The following is a 20,161-nucleotide window of genomic DNA, read 5'->3' on the forward strand; positions in this document are numbered from 1 at the left end:
TTAATTTATCCTTTCATCTCACAATACCATTGAAATAGCATCTACATATAATTTTTAACAAGTTATTCATTTCTAGTTGCTTTAGTATAAAGTTGTGTTTTTCTAAGTACATATTAATGTTTTATCTGCTCAAACAAACAATAAAACTATTTTTTGTTTGTTTCATATTTGGAAATTAAGAACAACTAGTTATACTAACTTTGGGCTTCTTTCAAAAATTAAAAAAAATAATCATTTACCTGTAAGGATTAAGTGACTTTATGGATGATATTGTGAAGCTAATTTGATTTTTTTTTCATAATATCTCTTATACAAGTAACAAACTGATAATGCATTTTTTCTGCCATCTCCCTATTCTTGTTAAACAAACTTTTTCAAAAATTCTTGCAAACACCAAATTCAGTATCTTCTCTGTATGTTTTTTTTATTCCTTTTTTAAAGCATTTTTTCTGAACAAAGCAAGAACAAAATAAGGTCCCTTTACTAAAGAGATAAAATGGAAATAAAATGTGATGCTAAAGAACTAAAAAAAAAAAACCACTGTTGGAACAAAAACTATAATCAGAACTAAAATAAGACCTACTACTGGCTGTCTGTTAACTCTGCTGAACAAGAAAAAAAAGCTTCAGTCATTGTCAAGTGGTGATTGTGAAAACTTCAAAAACAAAACTTAATTTCTCTTTTTGAAGATTTTATTAAGTACAAAACTGGTTGTTAGTGGAGCCACCACACCATATTTCCTGGCTACACAAAATTGTGATAACGGAGCGATATCATTTTAAGGCAGACATCACAGTTATATCAAACCTTACTCCAAGCCAATTTAAACTGTATTTTAATCACATACCACACATTAACGTGACCAAGAATCGAGCACTGGATTAGGCACATAAATAAACAGACTTTTGTACATTTGTTAAAAGAGCACAGAAGTGTCAGCCCGTTAGCTTTTTAACTTCACAAGGCTCCCAAGGCAACACTGGGCTGAATGTTTATTGTACATTTTTGTAGAATTGGAGTGAAAGTCGAAGCAAAAAGCAGGAAAAAGGTGAAAACCTGAGCAGCAGTGCCTTATGTTACAAGAGCATTTCCTATAGTTTATGTGAAAAAAAAAAATCTGATTTAGGATGAATCGACTGTATTTCATGTGCAGCTCATTCTTCTCCAGGAACTCTTCTGATCTGGCAGCTTCTTCAATCAGCATTTTTCGAGGATGATGGCGATGCCCTGACCGCCACCGATGCAGGCGGAACCGACAGCGTACTTGCCTCCTCGTCGCCTGTCAGAGACAAAGTTCATTATTACAAACTGCCATAGTAAAAGTGTAAACATCTCCCTGTCATATAACCTGCTGTGTATACATATATAATTACTAACAACTAGGCTACCTGAGCTCATGCACCAGGTGAGCAGTGATGCGTGCTCCAGAAGCCCCGAGAGGATGTCCGATGGCAATAGCTCCACCGTTTACGTTGCTCTTCTCTGGGTTGAGTCCTAGAGCCTTGGCAACAGACAGATACTGAGGGGCAAAGGCCTCATTCACCTGTGTAAAGCAGCAGACATTAACACGACTGAGTATTTACCTCCAAAATAAACCAAACATATTGTATCCTGAATGCAGCGTTGGAAACACGGATTGTATTTATGTTTGAGCAATGGTTTTGTATTGACTGCAAATTCAATTTTCACAATTTGCTGAAATACTGAAGTGAGGAAAATGGTTCCTTTTGCCTACGAGTTCCTGTCTAATAATATTCTGAGTCAGTATTTTTAGATATATGGTATTTAATTAGCTGTCGAACAAGTGTGGGCAAGGGAAGGGGTGGGACTGCGTTTGTTCAAACATGAAGGAAAATGTATAGATGGAAGATAGAGTCTTTGACCTCACTTTTTGAGTGAGAATAAATCAGCCAAATGAATGCATAAGAATCAGCAGCTGCTATGATGAAGCTGAGCCCGTTAAGGTGGAAATGTAAAAATTAAAACAAAAAAAAAAAAAACAGGTTACGACAATATATGAGATGGATTTAGCCATCAGGTTTGAAAAGTGGCGGCAAATAGGAAGCGCATTTACTCTTAGTATAGTAACAGAAAAACAGCCTTCAGAGAAAAAGCTCTGGAGCAGTCTTCCACTCTCCATAAGGGAGTGTTGGCACGTTAGCAACCTTCAAAACTCACCTTCAATAGTGGCTGAAAGTCAACCAGTCTTGTGACTAATTTCTGTGTGTACTTTTTGTAATGTGCTTTTATTGTGACTTATTGTCCTATGTATCACGGTTATGTCTTTTCTTTTCTTTTTTTAACCTGCCTAGGGACTACGGATGTAAATTAGCATTGTTGCTACAATCTGGCATATTTACTTCCATTGCTGTCTAAGTAGACGTTCATTAATGTGCACAGTCCCTACCAAATAATTAAATAAATAAATAGTAACATTTTAAATGTGTGGTTTTTACTTGCAGTGGAGTATTTAGAGATTATTGTACCACTAATTTCATTTGGCAAATTAAAGATCTGAGTACTTGTTTCGCTGTGCGTAAATGACATAGAATGAGCCTAAAACGACGGTAACAGAAATCGTTTTTTTTTTTACTGGTAACAAACCTCCACAAGATCCATGTCTTTGAGAGTCAGACCGGCTTTTTTAAGAGCTTCTGTGATTGCTGGGACAGGACCTACAAAGATTAAAGAAAACAAGAAAATTCTTAGAAGAAACCATGTCAAAATTTATTTAATGACTTTTACCTTTTATAATTTAGAGGGGTTAAATGACACATCCTTAGCAGCGGTGTCACTCACCAATTCCCATAATGCTCGGGTCACAGCCTGACACATGATAGGCAACGACTCTGGCCAGCGGAGTGAGTTTGTGTTCTTTCACCGCATCCTCGCTTGCAATCACCACGGCAGCAGCACCGTCACATACACCCTGAGACCAAGAAGAGATTTACATTAGTGATAAAAGGCTACTACTAATGGTAGAAGTAAGAACATTGGTATTATATTAATAATAAATGATATATTTTACTTTTTATTCAATAGTGTGAAAATCTAAATGACAGTGCCATAAGTTATTATTTAGTAACAATAAAAAGGATCATATCTCTGAGGAACATGAATAAAAAACAATTGTATGCTCAGACTGATTTCACTTTCTAATGAAACAAAAAAAACATGACAGATACATTAAGGGTCCTGAATGTATCACTGTTGAACTTCACAAAACTGTTCTGTGTGAAATACTTTTTTAAAAATGAAAAATCTAAAAACAACGACTTTACAACAATTTAGCATTTTTAGGATATGATTTTTAACATTTTCTAAGCTTTGTTTGACACACCACTATACTAATTTCAATTAAATTACATCTGTATAATACCAATATAAACTCACCGAAGCATTACCGGCAGTAACAGTTCCTCCCTTCTTAAAGACAGTAGGCAGTTTGGCCATCTGCTCCAATGTGGTCTGAGGACGAGGATGTTCATCCTGAGCCATGGACACTTTGCCCTTCTTAGCTTTCACATCAACGGGAGCGATTTCTGCTGTGTAGTAACCAGCCTCGTGAGCTGCAAACAGAAAAAAAGTTACAGTTTAATTGATAAGAACAACCTTATCTTGAGCAGGAACTTCTCAACAGCAGCAAATCTTAATGTCATGATGTGCCAATGAGGGAGGACCACAAAATGACATCAAAAACCGATTGCTGCCTCACCTGCCTTCCACCTTTGTTGCGTCTGGTGCGCGTAGTTGTCACAGTCTTCACGTGTGATCTGGTATTTCTCGGCCAGGTTTTCTGCTGTGATGCCCATCGGGATTTTGACGTGCAGGTCGGTTAGACCGGCCCACAGAGTATCCTCTAGCTGTCACGCAGATGAGAACAAGTTTTATCTTTTTGTTGAAGTTTTAGAGCATAACAAGCAAATCTGTATGGTCATCATATGGCTTCATGTAGATTCATATCAAGTGTTCAGAGATCAAAGACACCAACCTTAAGATCGGCTCCAAACTTTGTTCCAAATCGAACATTGCGAACAGCGTACGGGGCCTGGCTCATACTCTCTGAACCTCCACACAGGACCACCTCGGACTCCCTGAGACAAATCTCCTGCAAACACAAGGTTTTTTGTTTTGAATGAACATGGTCTCAATAAATCTAAGATGTTGTTCTTTTACTGGAGCATATTTTAGTGATAAAACTTGAGTCTTTTAAACTCATTCTTCTTTCAGATACACATGCAATAACGTTGATCTTTACTAAGCTAAGAATGTTTTTGCTGATGGTTTCAGAAAAAGCGCAAATTTAAATACACTGTATGTTACAGAGGCGGCACAGTGGCTCGGTGGTTAGCTAGAGAATACCCCCACCATTCGCATCCCCATCTTCCTGGGATCTTTTTGCATGGAGTTTGCATGTTCTCCCTGTGCATGTGTGGGTTTTCTCTAGGTACTCCAGCTTCCTCCCACAGTCCAAAAACATGCTGAGGTTAATTTGTGATTTTAGATTATCCTTAGGTGTGAATGCAAATGTGATTGTTTGTCTCTATGTGTAGCCCTGTGATAGACTGGTGACCTGTCCGTGGTGTCTCCTGAGTCAGTTGGGATAGGCTCCAGCCCCTCTGTGACCCTTACAAAGGCTAAATGGTGTAAAGATAATGGATGGATGGATGGATGGATGGATGGGCATAATATTAGACACACTGTTCAATATAATACGGCATAACATCACCACTGACTAACCTCTATGATCGTGTAACAAAGATTTAACATGATAAAGTAGGAAGATCAGTTATGTCAGATTCCATTAAAAAATAAATGTACAATACATATTTTTCCCCACAATTGTGTTCCTGCCAGAATGTGTTTAGTTCCTGAAGTTACTTACTTGAGCACCACTGATGATGGACTGGAAACCAGATCCACACAGTCTGTTCACAGTGAGTGCAGGCACTGGGATGGGAACGCCACACCTCAGACCCACATGACGAGCAATGTAGGGTGCATCAGCTGAGCTCTGAAATTAGCAGCATGGAAGAGAGACGTGAAAATGGAACAAGCAGAGGACACTTGTCAGAGCTAAAGTAAGCTTCTAAACTCTGTTTTTATGTTTTTTTACCCAATGGTCCTCATGATCTGCTCGATATGAGTGTCGATCTCAAGTACCTGCATGACATTTCCCATGATGACACTGTTTACAAGCTCTGGGGCCACACCGCCTGCAGCGAGGGCAGCTTTGGCCGCATGTTCAGCCAAATCCGTTGCACTGTGATCCTTCAGCACACCACCATAGGTACCAAAAGGAGTGCGCTTGGCACCTACAACAAACACACCTATAGAGAGAAAAAAAAGACCATTTTTGTACAACGAGGTAACCACCACTGAGCTGCAGCTAGAATTTAGCAGGTGACAGAAGAAGAGTGAACAGATTTGTGTAATGAGAAATGATTAATAGAACTGGTGCATTTAGTTGCAAAAGTTAAAGACACTGAGGAACTAACAGATACATTACATGGGAATCAAGGAACAACAAAGGCAACAACACCCAAAATTTTAAATCTCAAAGTAGAATATATACGCATTTCTGGGAATATTTCTCTCATAGAGAATGTTTAGGGATTATGGATTTTTTTTTCAATACATTTGAAAACACATCTGTTGATTAAAGAGCTACCTCTATAATAAATTGGAATCAATCTTATACAGTGAAAAATGGGTGTGATAACGATTTTAAAGGCAAGTTAAACCTGTTGGTTAAAATGTACTAAACTGCTGCACCTTCTTTGAAAGGAAATATTGCATAATAGGCTAAAAAGAGTAAATATTTTACAAGTCCTGCAAGAAGAAGAGAAAAATATTAACTGAAACATATTTCCCTGAAGTCTCAGGAAGATACACAGTACAGTCAGCAGAGTGAACACATCTCATATATTATTTATGCATGATCCTCATTACCCAGTTAGGTCAGTTAACTTTATCTCCTCCAGAGTTGCCAAGAACTGATCTGAAAAACTGCCTGTTTCATCTGCATTTTGTGTGATGAAAGTTCCTTCACTGGTGCACAGTATGTCATAAACACTTATCTAATAGGTATGATCCTTATCTTAAAATCTTTTGTCTATATGCCTTCTAGTTCTGCATCTGACACTTGTCCATTTCATGCCAGAAAGCACAGAATGCTTTGACCTGTCATCGTATTTGCAATGCACGGGGTGTTTGTTTTGGATTTGACAAACATCACACTAGCAGCAGGCTTTCACTGTTGTAGTGTGTTTAGAGTTGTGTAATATGTCCTATTTTTTTAAACCGTACTCTGAATGTAGATGATGCACTAAAATACAAAATGGGCCAGAACCTACAGGGACAGAAAAAGAGAGGAGTGGAGGGATCTGTGAAGGGATAATCAAACTGTTATCACACTTTCATATTTAATTGTGACTATTACATAATTTATAAAATCTGTTTGAACAAATAATTACTTTTTAAATTGGAGATCTGGCTTGTTCTAAATTAAACTTTCTTACAGTGTATAAAGTAGCTTAATTGTGGTGCATCCTGACTAGTGTTGAACTGTTGAACTTACACAGTGATATATCAACATGTATAATGGAATGGCAATAATGTAAAAAAAAAAAACTAATTAAATGAACTGCTCTGCATACTATTTATACTACACTATATAAAGACTTTAACCTTTGGAAGCACTGTCTCCAGAAAGCTAACTGCACCTTTGTTTGTTTTCTGTTCTCTTTTGACTAATAATACAGAGTAAGAAAGTTAAACAATACCCAGACTGTGTACATACAGTGGAAAATAGTAACAGTAATAGTAAGTAATTCATAACATAGGTTAGTGAAGAATTAAATGAAAATTAAATAAAGTTTCTATATGTTCACAGTAGACGGCAATGATTAAATTATTAAATCGACTGTAAACTATTTTGAAGTCAATAAATCAGCTTGAGCATTTGTAAAAGCAAAAAAATCTCAATTCTCTAATTATAGCTTATTGAAGTTGAATATATTATGTTTTTTTTTTTTACACCTTTATGACCGCAAACTGAGTATCTTTAGGATGGGCACTGAGGACATCCTTTTCAGATATGGGAAACACTAACTTGGATCAATCAAGAACAATCCACAGACTAATCAACAATGAAAATAAGTGCTAGTTGCAGCCCTACATCAGAGTTTTTATGGCGGTGAAGTAACTTGTTTATGTAAGCGGTCATATAGTTAATTACAGATACATGGCAGTTTCAGATTTGCATCTGTGTCAAAGTTTTCCATCTACTTTACTTGAATGACAAAATACAATAGAATACCTAAAAAAAGTAACTCTACACCTCAATACAAAGTCAGATTATCACATTACAAATGAAATCACAAATATTTACAGCTATATATTTACAGTAACAAAGAACATAAAATTTATGTCCTCCGTGTTAATTGTCCAGATAAAGTGTTTAATTAATGTATTGTTTATAAATGAAACCCTTTTTTTAAAAAAAATATTAAAAATTCATTCAAAAATCATTCCCACAGAATTCAATTAAGACACAGGTGTTGATTTTCTTGGCACCATCTTGTCACCTTTGGCCTATATTGCAGTAACACTTTGTCCAGCAAGGTTTTAAACTCTTCTGACACTGAAGCTTTAAAAATAATTGATACCATTCATTTTAAGTCACTAATATTTTCGTCCTGCGGCACAAACTAGGAAAAACGTAGCTGTAATAAACTATGAACAAAGAAACGCATTTTACCAGCTAACATGCCTGATTTTTTTGGCTTAATGCTAAAGTGAGGACGGTTTGTTTACCTCGGAGAAGTGCCATGATGCTGGTTCAACAATCCACCACTGTCAGGAACAAACGAACCGACCGATAGTTTGCTGTTGCAATAAATTCAACCCTGGCGGATTTAAAACCCTGACACATCTGCGACCTTTATCCCAAATAGTACGTGACCATAACTTTTTACTCGTTCAGCAAGATTCGACAAAAATGTTAACCTTAAATTCAAATTGACGCATTAATCAACGTGAAAGATATCATGAATGCATATCAACTTTTTAGTGAAAGAAAATGATAACGAAACCACATCTGTTACAGTATTTTTATTTAATTTTCTGCATTACGGAAATACTCGAAAGTGCGACCACTAAATTACGAGCGCTCTTGTTTTAGACGTCATCTCTTTGCGACATGTCTGTTCTGTCCGTTCTGTCAGTCAAGCAAGGGGACAAGCGAAGAAACATGTGAACGTTTCTGTTACTGTGGACCAGAGTATGACTTTAAAGTGAAACAAGAAGAACTGAAGACATGACTTTGGCTATTTCGCGCAGTCTGTGCAGGGTTATATCCCGACAGACCGCTTCGTCAAGGTGAGCGTTTGTAGTACTTCTGTGTGGTAGCTAATGAGGCGTTAGCTTCCTAAAGCTAACTTAGGTAAGGTTATTTAGGTTATTTTATGCAGATCATAAAACACTCGCGTCCACACAGAGCCCTCTCAGACGGCTTATTTTGCTCTGTTTTCTGTTTGTGGTGTGTTGTTGTGCAGCTTTGTGTTGGGAAAACATCACCATGCTGTACAGAGCCCTTGGTTTGCCCCAGTGATGACACTGAAGACATCTGCCCCCCTGAGGTATGATCCAGGCTGGGGTTTTTTTCTCGATTAATCGATAGAGTGTTTGGTCTATTGAATGCCATGAAGTAGAGAAAAATGTTTCTCCGCGCCAAAGATAAAATTATCAAATGTCTTGTCATGTCCACAAACCAAAATAAACAATAGTCAAATTTAAGACAGTGGAATCAGTTTCATAAATGCTGAAACATTTTAATTGAAAATCAGAATTGTTTCTACTCAATAAATTATTGCAGCTTTATGGTCCATGTCACTTGGCTGTTAGCTGCAAATTTGTTGGGGGGATATGCACTATTACAGTATTAATTAAGACAGACCTTTCATTTAACTGCTAATTTAGTGACACTGTCTTGAATAGAGGTCCTGTGCTAAAATCTACTTTTCACACCTTTATTATTTGTGCTTATTTTGCCCTCACTCTATTGTTGTTAATCAATTTTTAGCAATTAAAAATTCATTGCATTTTCAAAATCCAACTTGAATCCTTGCTTTTTGTTTGAAGAATCTGTAATCAAATACTGACAGTGATATTGTTGACAAATAGACAAAGAACTGATCATCATGGGTAGGATTTTGAACTGTGAAGTTTAAACCTTAGATAATACAGATTTGATGGCATTTGTTCATCTCCCCAAATCCAAGACTATATCTAGCCTTATGTAACAGTATTATTATACTCCCAGCAGCCACTTAATTAGGTATAACTAGAATCTTTTGATGTACACTAAAACTGTTCTGAAAATAAAGTCTGCATTTACAATGCCAGCTATGTTCAGTTTTTCTACACTATCACAGAGGAGTTAACGAGATGATGTGTGTTACATTGAATTACAATTTTCTGTGAAAGTATATCTAATTAAGTGGCCCCTGAGTCTATGTTATACTGATTAAATTCCCTGCAATTTCAAAATATCTTGTGACGAAATATGTTCACATAGAGCTGTAATTTGTCTTGTGCAAGAGCGGAGCCGAGAAAGAAGAAGAAAGTGGACCCAAGAAGAGAGCAGTTGGTCAGAGATAGACTGAAAAAAAGGCTGAGAAAGTTGGAGAAGGTTCCACCTGAGTTCATCCCAATAGAGGACTTCATGACTCCCAACAAATGCTTGGATGAAACAAGGTACTGCTCACTTTGCTACTAAATGAGATCCTCACTGTTGGTTCAAAACACTGGATTAAAAACAGTCTTTTTGAACTGAGGCTCCCACACATTACAATGGCATCGGGAGATTGGCTAATCATTATTCAACATTAAAAATGCCCATTTAAATATATTTCATGGAGATGCTTTTATATGATGTTTGTCTTTGACTCACTGCACATTTGCTCTTTCCCTGTCTGGCTTTGAAGCGCTATAAATTGATGTTTATTACTCTCTTACAAAGGCAACGCTCTTCTCCAAAGCTGTCATTTGATGAAAGTGAGGGTCGAGCCCTGCTGCTGAAGGAGTGGTCTCGATACAAACAGGTTACCACTTAACCATCACACCTCCGTCACTAAAGCTTTTATAGAAAATGTTACTTCTGACCTCTGCTCTCCATTGTGATCACTTAGTAGACTGTATTTGTTCTTGCAGAAGCAGCACAAGGCAGAAGTGCAGGCTGTTGAACTTGCTCTGGAAGCACAGAGGGAGGCACTGGAGGAGCTGAAGTTAGAGTCAGAGGAGCTGTACCAGGCAGCGCTGAAGCCAGACACACTTCTCTTTCCCTTTGTTCATGAAGGTCCTGTCTATACACCACCGATTCCCAAGTACTACGCTCCTGATGGCAAATACAATGACGTGACTAAAGTGTACACACAGTGATGGACGGGACACAGTTGTGGGTGCAGACTCTATGTATTGTTATTGTGTGTGTCCTCATCTGTACATAATTCACAAAGCCAAGATGCAGTCTTGTCGCAGATGTAGATGATATGGAATTTTTTTTTGCCTGCATCAATTGAAGACGACTTACAGCCATGTAAAATGCATTGAAAACACACTTCTGTATGAAACATTGAAAACTGAAAATAAAAATGTGCTTTTTTTTATTGATTTACTTTGTTCAGATTTTTTTTTAACATTCTGAGTTATGGGAAAGTCAATAATTAATTAGACAAGGCAGAAAAGTGCTACATGGGTATGAGTTGAAACGATACAGCTCAATTCTGTCACAATAATGTATCATTAAGAGAATTCATCACAGGCATTACTGACATACAGCTGAGTTACAGAGAAATGTTGACAAAATTTGTCACAATTCCACTGTTTGAGGCCAAAGTGTTAGTTCTAATGCAGCTTCAAATTCTAACCCATATCAAAATAAAGCACAGCGGGTTCTACACTACATGGATGGATTACATATAACCTCAAACAATGATATTCATCCATTAGCAATAATCACTTTTTTCTTTGTGCCATGAGGGCTGGAGTTTCTAAAAGGACAATCAATCTAGAATCTTTTTTCTGTAAATGGCAGCGCTGACTCCTGCACCACTGTGCTGCACAAGGATATGAATAGAAAACTCATTTTGAGTCAGTGAGTCTCTTGAGTGCAGTCAGCCTCTGTGCTTCAGTTTACATAAGCTTTGGAGAATTAATTATTTATGACAAGAAGCACTGTCTGCGCAGAGATCACATTGTAATCACGAGCTGAACAGATGCTGTCATCCACATCACTGACCACTCGGTGCTGCCAACAAACCCACTGCAGTTTACATACAACAGCTCATGATACAACCTGTGGAGGCAACAAGTGATCACCAGTTTGTCCAACATGACTCCAAAGGTTGTCAATGAAGTGAAATGCAGTATGGAACAGTGACAGCATGGGAACAGTGGTCATTCACGAGTCCTGAGGCCCTCCCTGGTTCAGAGGCATATGCCAGTCTCTAGGAGGCTCTCGCCTCAATTCCCACACTGGGGTGAAGTTTCTTTGCTCTGCCACTCGGCTCCTCTCACTTCTCTGCAATGCCTCCTGCAAAACAGATACAATATACTATTTGGGATATTCAGACAGCCTGAAAGGTGACACAAAGATCATAATTTAGGTTTTTAAACAAAGTGATTTCCTGCAGCTGCACCTTGGTCTCTCTGCTTCCGTGCTTCTCCCACTCTCTGCAGGTTTCGTAGTCCTGTTTCCACTGCTGGCAGGATGGGCTGGTGCCGTGAGCGTAGTAGTGATGGAAACGATTCCTTATACTTTTACAGTGTCTGAACTCACTCCAATAGTCTTCACATACCCGTGGTGGCTGGATGGATAAAAGCAGGAATAATTACCAATCAAACTTGAGCCAATTATACTTCACCTCATTCTGTTGTGTCCTGCTGAATGATTACATCACTTTTACTGCTCTGGTTAAGTCTAACACGCTCCACAGGCTTCAGAATGACAGTACTGTGAGAGCAAATTAAGAATCAACCTGGGGAGAACAATACTGGTTAAGTTTGGGGAAAGTATGTCAGCGTGTGTGGGAGCTCAAAGGCGAGATTAGCTCATTTTTGGACTTAACCGAGAAAACCGATGATTTTCCTGAGCTGCGCGACAGAGATTGGCTCTGTGATTTTGCTTTTGCCGTGGACATACTGAATGAGCTGAACGTGAAGCTGCAAAGGAAAGATCAATTTGTGCACGAAATGTACACAAATGTGACAGCCTTCAAAGCCAAACTGACTTTATTCTCAAGACAAATGTCAAAAAAACCCTTCGCTCATTTCACTACACTGGTGATGCTGACAGAGGCCAGTGGACATGTGATGAAATATAAGGAATCACTCGACGACCGACATGGAGAATTCTGCCAGCGGTTCTCTAATTTTGAAAAAAACAAACAAACAAAAAAAAAAACGACAAGACACTTTAGTAGGTATCATGTCCTTTGTCACAAGACCCAGAAATAGCACCTCAGGAGTTGCAGCTGGAACTGATCGATCTTCAAAGCGGCTCGGTCTTAAAGAAGAAGTTCAGCTTAAACTGAATGAATTTTACGCTTCACTAAGTGAAGCAAAGTTTCCAAACATTGGGAAGATGGCACAGAGGATGTTGGTGTTGTTCGAATCTACCTACATGTGTGAGCAGACGTTTAGCGTGATGAACATCAACAAAGCACACCACAGATCCCAGTTAAATGATGAACACCTCAGCTCTATTCTGAGAATTGCCACAACCAAACTGACACCAGACTTTGATGCACTGGCAGAAAAGGGTGACCAACAACACTGTTCCCACTGAAACGGAATGTGAGTATTCTTTACTTTATCAGTAATGTCTGTGTCTTTAACATGTAATTCATATTAGTTAGCACAGTCTCCAACCATCTGATGCTGGTCTGGCCCGTCTGTCGAATTTCAAAAGTCAATGCGGCCCCTGAGCCAAAAAGTTTTCCCACCCATATTTTTGGCTGTCTGTCTTACATAGGTTAGCACTTATTTTAATTTACTTGCTGTCAGCACTGTCTGTCTTGACCGACTTAAAACTGGAGAGACATTTTAAAATAAAACTATCACAGGGGCAAAATGGCATGGTGGAAGGACTTTGAAACAAAAACTCCTGGGAGTTAAATTTAAAAACGGCATCCAAGAAACCCTGTTATTGTGAAATGAATTAGAATGTAATAGTTTTATACCAGTGAGCTGATGTTTAAAAATGGTGTGAATCATTACACACCATTAGGTATATTAGGTATATATGTCGTCAGTTATTCACATTGCCATGTATTAGATAATCCTAAGAGCTTTAGTAGAAGGGAACTGGACTTCACCTTCATCTGAGAGGCTTCTTCAGTTTCACCTGTCTAAAAGGGAGTCACAGGTATGTACTGTCAGCCCAAAATCACATGGTTAATAGCCCATTAATATGGATTTATTCAAAAATAATATTGGCTACAGACATTTGCCACAGGGCAGTAGCACCCATGTGTGAACCCTAAACTTGGCAAGTAAATTTACATTAATACTTGTGTGCTGATTATACGCTTTTTATCCGAGTCTACGTGACTGGACTATTCAGGTGTCTGTGCTTAGGCATGTCTTTGACTCTTCAACATGCCCTTGAGCCTCAGCAAAATGCACCCAAATGGAGTTCTTTTCAAAGATCAGGATGAAACTGCTGAGATTTATGGCCATTTGGACTCTTCTGCACTGTGACTTGTCTGCACACCTGTGATATGCAGGAAAAGCAACCAACAAAACTGATTCTCCAGAATATTGATGTTGGGCTTACACTTGTGCTTTATTCAGATATTTGTCTTTAATTAATACTGGAGGTAACTGTGTTCATCCTGTTACTGCTTCTGTATAAAAAACGCATACTGTGAAATTCAATGTCTTGTCTGTTTGCCTTAAAAATGAAATGGCTTTACATAATAACAAATTACAACATAGTTTCCTGCCTTAGTTTGTTATAGGTCCATAAATTATATGTAATGCTTTAAAGGCTTGGCAGCTCCAAGAGGAATAAAACAAATCCTGAATTTTAAAGCAAATTTGTGCACTAACAAAGGGTGCTAGTATAGCTCTAGACATGGAAAAGCAAAAAATACCGTGACTTCACAGTAAACAAGGGTCAACTCACATGCTGGTTTACAAAAATGATTTCAAAAAACAAGTTTGAAAAACTGCCATATCATTTGTGGGTGACAATACACATAGATGTCAGGGCCTGCCCATGAGACACTTTAAACTGAAGAAGCCTCTTGGATGGAAGTAAAACCTGTTCAAGATCCGAAACTAGAAGTCCAGTTGCTCTCTACATAAACTGTTGGGATTATGGAGACCTGGAAGACTGAGAATCCACACAAACATATGCATTAATAATTTCTATGACTTACCACTATTACCATTTTAACAAGACAGCTTCTTCTAATAATGCTACTTAAATTTTCATTATGGTTCCATACCTATCTCAGTTTTAAGGTCAAGGTTCAGTATCGTACAGGGAAAACAAGAAATATAAAACATTTAATTGCCTCTCTATCCAACTGGTTTACGAGACAAACTGTGGTTATGTCTTTCCTTTAAATGGTCTGCTGTAACTGCCTACAACCTGCTAATAAAACAGTAAAGTTTACAAATGTAAAAATCTAATATTCAAAATGTGCAGCATTTTCAAAATTAACTGTGACTAAAGTACACTCACATAAGCAGTTTTCAGGTTCACACAATATTTTCTCATGTAATAAACACATCAATGAAAGTGCAGCATTTAGAAGATTAACTACTGGAGCTGCACCACTGTTGTCAGATAACTTGAACAGCTCTGTATTTCCACACGCTGGTCTTGAGTGATGAGTGTTTGAAAGCATCAATAGTTAGCTAATAGTGCCTCCCTGCGGTCGCTAATGTTCAGGTGAACCTCAGTTTGCTCAGGAGCTCATCTGGCGTTACAACTATCTACGTGTAGTTTTAACAATTGAAACGCAAAGCTAAATTTCAAAGCAAATCGTGATTTAAACAAACAGCTGACCCCCTCTCGGCTCTTTTTTGACATTGCTAACAGCGAGCTAAGGTTACTTAGCAGCGCCAGCTAATCACCTTGCTAGCTACTCCGTTAAGATTTGGCATTTTTCCTTCTTCATCGGCACTATATCAAGTAAAATAATACCAGAAAATGTTGGCACGAATGTAATTTAAAAGACAATTAAACATAAACTTACCCTCCACGCTGCTTCGCTTGACCGTTCCATCGCAAACAGCGACAGCTTCAACAGCAATCGTACTTCCGGGCCGATTGCCTTTCACAACAAAAGCGCGACAACACAGTTTTGAAGCACTTATTTTGATAATTATTCGGGCTGCAAACTACTGATAAAAAATATCAAAATTAAAAATGGGTGCACGATTGGAGAGCTGCACACGGCTGTTACACAACTTATTTAAGATTTATTCTGAGTACCTGTTTTGGACAAATATAAAAAGTTTCTACACATTGGTGGTTTCCATCATCTATTTTATGCTGACATATTTTGTCATATTATAACTGAAAACCCAACTACTATATCGCTGGCTTATTCAAGCATGAATGTGGCTAAGTCAGGCGCTGCAAATTTATCATACTCCACCTTCATTCTGGTTGTTCATGTACAGGCAACAAGATCACAAAAAATATCCTCTACAATTCATTTCAAAACACAATCCTTTATTTGTTTATAAATAAACCAGGAAAAAGGGGAGAAAAAAACTTGCGAATTATTTCTTATTTTATATCCCTGGAAAAAACTCAAGCATAAAATTATTTCCTTTATCATTAAAAGTATTATTGCTCCCATTTTACACAGGGTTCTGGATAACAGCACACTTAAATTGAATTGTAAAAATGTGACAATTACGGAAGAGGGGAGGTTGTTCTAAGTCAAAGGTAAATCAAATCTGATATCTTTACAGCAATAATTCACAAGTTATGCTTTGTGTTGGTGATATAATCTAAACTGCCTGGCTCAAATCTGCCAACCTGAACTTGTGAACATCAAATTAGAACCGACAGTAATTTATGCAGTTCAGTCTTTTTAAGCAAAAACATTACTGCCAGAGATCTACTATAATCCAAAGTCACAGCAAAACTCCCATTTAAAAGCAACAGAGAGGCAACACTCCAATGCATCATAAGATCTTTCTTTTTTCTTTTTTACTTTGCTGCTGAAGGTGACCAAAGATAAGTGAGATTTGTGCACATAAACCAGCTTCTTTATTTGTGATTCTTCAAGGCTTTCTGCCTTTCTTGCGTAGCGACTGTCCTTGTCCAGAGAAGGCGATGAATCTGTTCATGGCATCATCCTGAGAGGATTTAGAAGATGGAGATTTAGACATGGCTGTAATTGCAAAAACTATAGCAAGACCCCTAAATAAAGAAATCTCATGTAGAGAACTAAATATAATTATATTAATCACACCATTAAACCATTAAGTTCAGTGTCTGTTGGGAAGGAGCCGCATAAGGGAATTAGACACTGAATAAAAATAATCCACTTTACTTACATCATCTACAATTTTTCTCGGCTGAGGTCTGGAGTTTCTGATGAAGGTGATTCTGCCAACTTTGAAGTCATAGTTGGGAATGCCTCTGTGTGACGTAAGAGTAGACGTTAAGATTATTAATTTACACTCAAGCTTTTGCTCAAAGCTGTCCGCCACTGCATTATCTGACAGTCTGTTGCGCCTTACTGGTTCACATTGTGTGTCTCCATTCAGTTCACCATTCCACCTTGAACCTAACTGTGGAAGATCTAGTTCAAACTGAAAAATGCTGTCTAAGGTAGCCAAAATATATGTGCTGTTATTTACCTGGTGGCTTAGAGCTTAAGGTAATGAATGCTTGTTACATGTCAGTCCTCATCTCTCTACTCTGTGCTGTTTGATCAACAGTCTCCTCAGTCTAAGGAGGAATCTTATACTGTTGCAGAGTTGTTGTGTGTTATAATACTTGACTGTAACATTCCCGAGTGTAAAAATACTAAACATCTTTTTACCTTTTAATGTCACTTGGGGCAAGAGGAGCAGGGCTGGGTTCAATCCCCTTTGTTTTACCATCCAATCGATTGCCAGAGCCAGTAAAAGCCTAAACATAAACAGATAAGAAGTTATATGAGATCCTATTACCACACACAATACCACCACAATTATCAATAGTCCGATTTTTTTTGTCTCTAACGCGGTATTTTGTACTCACCCTGAATCCCATGTCCATGTCAGCGTAACTGCTGGGATCTCCTTCTTCCTCCTGTCAAGAAAAGAGTTTTATCACATTGTCCAGAGCATAAAATTTACAGGTACACTAAGGTTTTGTTCCTTACTGTCGGTTCTTCCTGGTGTTGAGGTCGTCGTTCAGGCTCTTTGTAACCCAATGGAGCATCAAAATCCACCTATAAAACAGAGACACGACACATAGTTGCAGTATAGAGTGCCACAGAATATCTCCCTATTGTTTGTGTTCATATCGAGAGCCTTACGTTCATATCGCACTCAATGATGGACACTGCTTTATCTGGTTTGGTCTCCATTACTCGTAGCTCATATATCTGAAACAAACACACAGATTGCATTAACAGTGGTACACAGAAAAAAGAAATAAACCTTAAATATCTTCACATATCAGCCCAGTACTCATTTGAACAAACTGACTGACCTTTTCATTGTAGTTGATAGCGATAACATCACCAGTAGTCAAGCACGCAAAGTTTCTCAATGCATTTTCCAGCCTGTAATAAAATGACAACTTAGTTAAATCGCTTCAGCTAAACACAAAATATGAAAGTCAAACTCATTGTCCTAGCTAATGTTTCGTACACGGCCTTGGGGTTTGTGATGTCCAGGAAGTCTGGGCTCTGAGGCTGAAACTTTGAGTAAGTGGCGACCATAAGGTTAACACTCTCCACTTGAACCAGACCACCTTCCTCCAGCAGAAGATTCTGCATCATCTGCAACAAAGAAAATGAACCAAATATCAGAGTGGCCTTCACTGATATTCAAAGAGTGGCTTTAAAAGCATTAAATATGCAGAGATCATTTCAGACAATAAAAATATGTTGTTAGATCACATCCATCATACACTGTTATTCAGTGCTTTTATTAACTACATTTTTTTTAATTATGTAGATTTTTAAACTGTTGCTTTTACTTCTGTCTGAATAAAGTATTATTGTTGATTTCCACATAAAAAAAACGTCAGAATAGCAGACATCTGTGTCTCTGTGACACCAACATCAAACTCATGATTGTTTCTTACCCAGTGTGGAAGGTAACAGATTCCCTCATCTGCCACAAACTCCAGAACACCACAGTGTGTCATTCTGTCTGAGTTCTTGTTTGTCAGCTTAAACAGCATTGGATAGGTGATGTTAAGCCTGCCTGTACAGGGCGAAAAGAGAATAAGGATAAGAATCACAGACAGTCCAAACAGAGCATCTAAGATGAAAATGTATTTGATTTGACATGAACTTACTGAGCTGGTCGAGAGCTGAGGGTGGCATTATTACTGAAAAGAACAAATAAATAATGATTTCAGGAATAAACAGCATATGCATTCATTATTATCTTTACAGTCAGTCACAAGGTTTCAAGTAATCAATCTGAAAAACAAAAAGTACAAGTATGGAAAATTTTGTTTGAGATTTAAATTCAAATATGACATTGAGAATGACTGATAATGTCTGGCTAAGCTTATGTGGAGTAGATCATATTTGGTCTGTGATATTACATGTTTAGCTGTCACTATAAGGCAAATATCATGATATACAAAGACAACAACACTCTTACAATGTCTATTGTATTGGTGACTGTTCAGCAAATATCTATCTTTCAGTGCTAGGACTGATAATATCAAAAGTCATCACCATATGCAACAAAGAAAAGCATCAAATCATCATATTTGATAAGGTAGAGTCATTGATTATTGGCACGTTTGCATGGAGGTCTCTCAATGATGAAAATCTAACATTCGAAATATTTTCTAATCAATCTTCTGTTTACTGATTAATCAGTGCATCAACTAAATGCTTGAGAAAACTTATTTTAATCTGATTCCAGATGGCTTGCCCGCAAATCCGAAAATACATCATGTTCAGAAACCTTGAATTTCCTGATTATATAAAACTAGATATGGACTAGACTAGAACATATATTTGTATACAACTCACTTTTGCCTCCTTTCTCCACATCGGAGCGGTCGTTTGGACCAGCCAGCATAGATACCGAGTAGCAGCGATACTGAGTAGAGAAGCGGTTCTGAAAGCCTCGGGCCATCGCGTGGTCGAAAACTTGAAAGGAAAACTGAGGAACAAACATATCATTAAAACATACAAACAATGCTTCGATGGCTTTGCACAAAGTGGTAACACCACGGCAGGACAACATCAACATGACGACGCATCTTTCTGCTCTGCTTGTTGTTGTTAGCCGCTCGCTAGCTAAACTGCTACAACTACGGTTTATTTTGATACAACTTTGCAGTCAGCGGTGAACAAAAGCAGAATAGTACTCACCATGTTGACAGTTTAGATATCCGGCTGTCAAACGACTGGAATGAAAATATCTACTTCAGTTTTCTTGTTTGAAAAAACACATATGCCGTGAACTGCCACTGTTGTCTTCCGCTTCTTCCGGAAGTGTACGAGTCGACAGAAGGAAATGACGACAGGACGACCATTAGCCAATCACAGAAGTCCCTCACTTACTCACAAAGTGTTACGTATGCACTATTCGCACGGGATTAGTACTACCTGGGGACCTCTGATAATTTGTGAATTACCCCAGGACATCTGCATTTCTGAAAGTGCAGTTCCATCACAATATCCTCGCAAATTTCCCTCTTGTTGTTGATCTGATTTTACCGTTTCTGTGAATGCTCTACAGGTCTGTTGTGTATTGGCCTACTGTTGCATTTGCTCCTAAAATGCCATCAATAATTTCCACGACAACTTCCATAATTCAACCGAGAAAGATGTAGAAAAAGACGTGCAATAAAAAACAACAACGACTCAAATACCCCCTCATTACTGAGATGCAGATTCGCACGGGACTAGTATTATCCCAGGATGTCGGTGTTTGGTGA

At 38.0% G+C, this 20,161-nt stretch overlaps 4 protein-coding genes across 4 annotated transcripts; 1 reads left to right on the forward strand and 3 right to left on the reverse strand.

The window, feature by feature from the left end:
• Positions 1-674: 674 nt before the first annotated feature.
• Positions 675-7,980, reverse strand: acaa2 (acetyl-CoA acyltransferase 2). Its single transcript, XM_022196104.2, has 10 exons — positions 7,819-7,980; positions 5,164-5,330; positions 4,886-5,014; positions 3,992-4,108; positions 3,716-3,863; positions 3,394-3,569; positions 2,800-2,929; positions 2,605-2,675; positions 1,389-1,543; positions 675-1,279 (listed from the first exon to the last, which is right to left on the reverse strand). Exons 1-10 carry the CDS (start codon positions 7,832-7,834, stop codon positions 1,198-1,200), a joined length of 1,191 nt encoding a protein of 396 aa, XP_022051796.2. The 5' UTR covers positions 7,835-7,980; the 3' UTR covers positions 675-1,197.
• A 201-nt stretch (positions 7,981-8,181) lies between these two features.
• Positions 8,182-10,674, forward strand: mrpl40 (mitochondrial ribosomal protein L40). Its single transcript, XM_022196102.2, has 5 exons — positions 8,182-8,382; positions 8,559-8,642; positions 9,604-9,759; positions 10,025-10,106; positions 10,216-10,674. Exons 1-5 carry the CDS (start codon positions 8,321-8,323, stop codon positions 10,441-10,443), a joined length of 612 nt encoding a protein of 203 aa, XP_022051794.1. The 5' UTR covers positions 8,182-8,320; the 3' UTR covers positions 10,444-10,674.
• c7h22orf39 (chromosome 7 C22orf39 homolog) lies at positions 10,651-15,377 on the reverse strand. The gene is made up of 3 exons (XM_022196103.2): positions 15,273-15,377; positions 11,703-11,870; positions 10,651-11,596 (listed from the first exon to the last, which is right to left on the reverse strand). Exons 1-3 carry the CDS (start codon positions 15,300-15,302, stop codon positions 11,465-11,467), a joined length of 330 nt encoding a protein of 109 aa, XP_022051795.1. The 5' UTR covers positions 15,303-15,377; the 3' UTR covers positions 10,651-11,464.
• A 356-nt stretch (positions 15,378-15,733) lies between these two features.
• Positions 15,734-19,736, reverse strand: ufd1l (ubiquitin recognition factor in ER associated degradation 1). The gene is made up of 12 exons (XM_022196100.2): positions 19,593-19,736; positions 19,248-19,380; positions 18,554-18,586; positions 18,338-18,459; positions 17,899-18,029; positions 17,738-17,810; positions 17,562-17,630; positions 17,406-17,474; positions 17,282-17,332; positions 17,082-17,170; positions 16,591-16,675; positions 15,734-16,389 (listed from the first exon to the last, which is right to left on the reverse strand). Exons 1-12 carry the CDS (start codon positions 19,593-19,595, stop codon positions 16,315-16,317), a joined length of 933 nt encoding a protein of 310 aa, XP_022051792.1. The 5' UTR covers positions 19,596-19,736; the 3' UTR covers positions 15,734-16,314.
• Positions 19,737-20,161: the final 425 nt, after the last annotated feature.

Source organism: Acanthochromis polyacanthus, chromosome 7 (genome assembly GCF_021347895.1).
Source record: "Acanthochromis polyacanthus isolate Apoly-LR-REF ecotype Palm Island chromosome 7, KAUST_Apoly_ChrSc, whole genome shotgun sequence".
Classification (NCBI taxonomy): domain Eukaryota; kingdom Metazoa; phylum Chordata; class Actinopteri; family Pomacentridae; genus Acanthochromis; species Acanthochromis polyacanthus.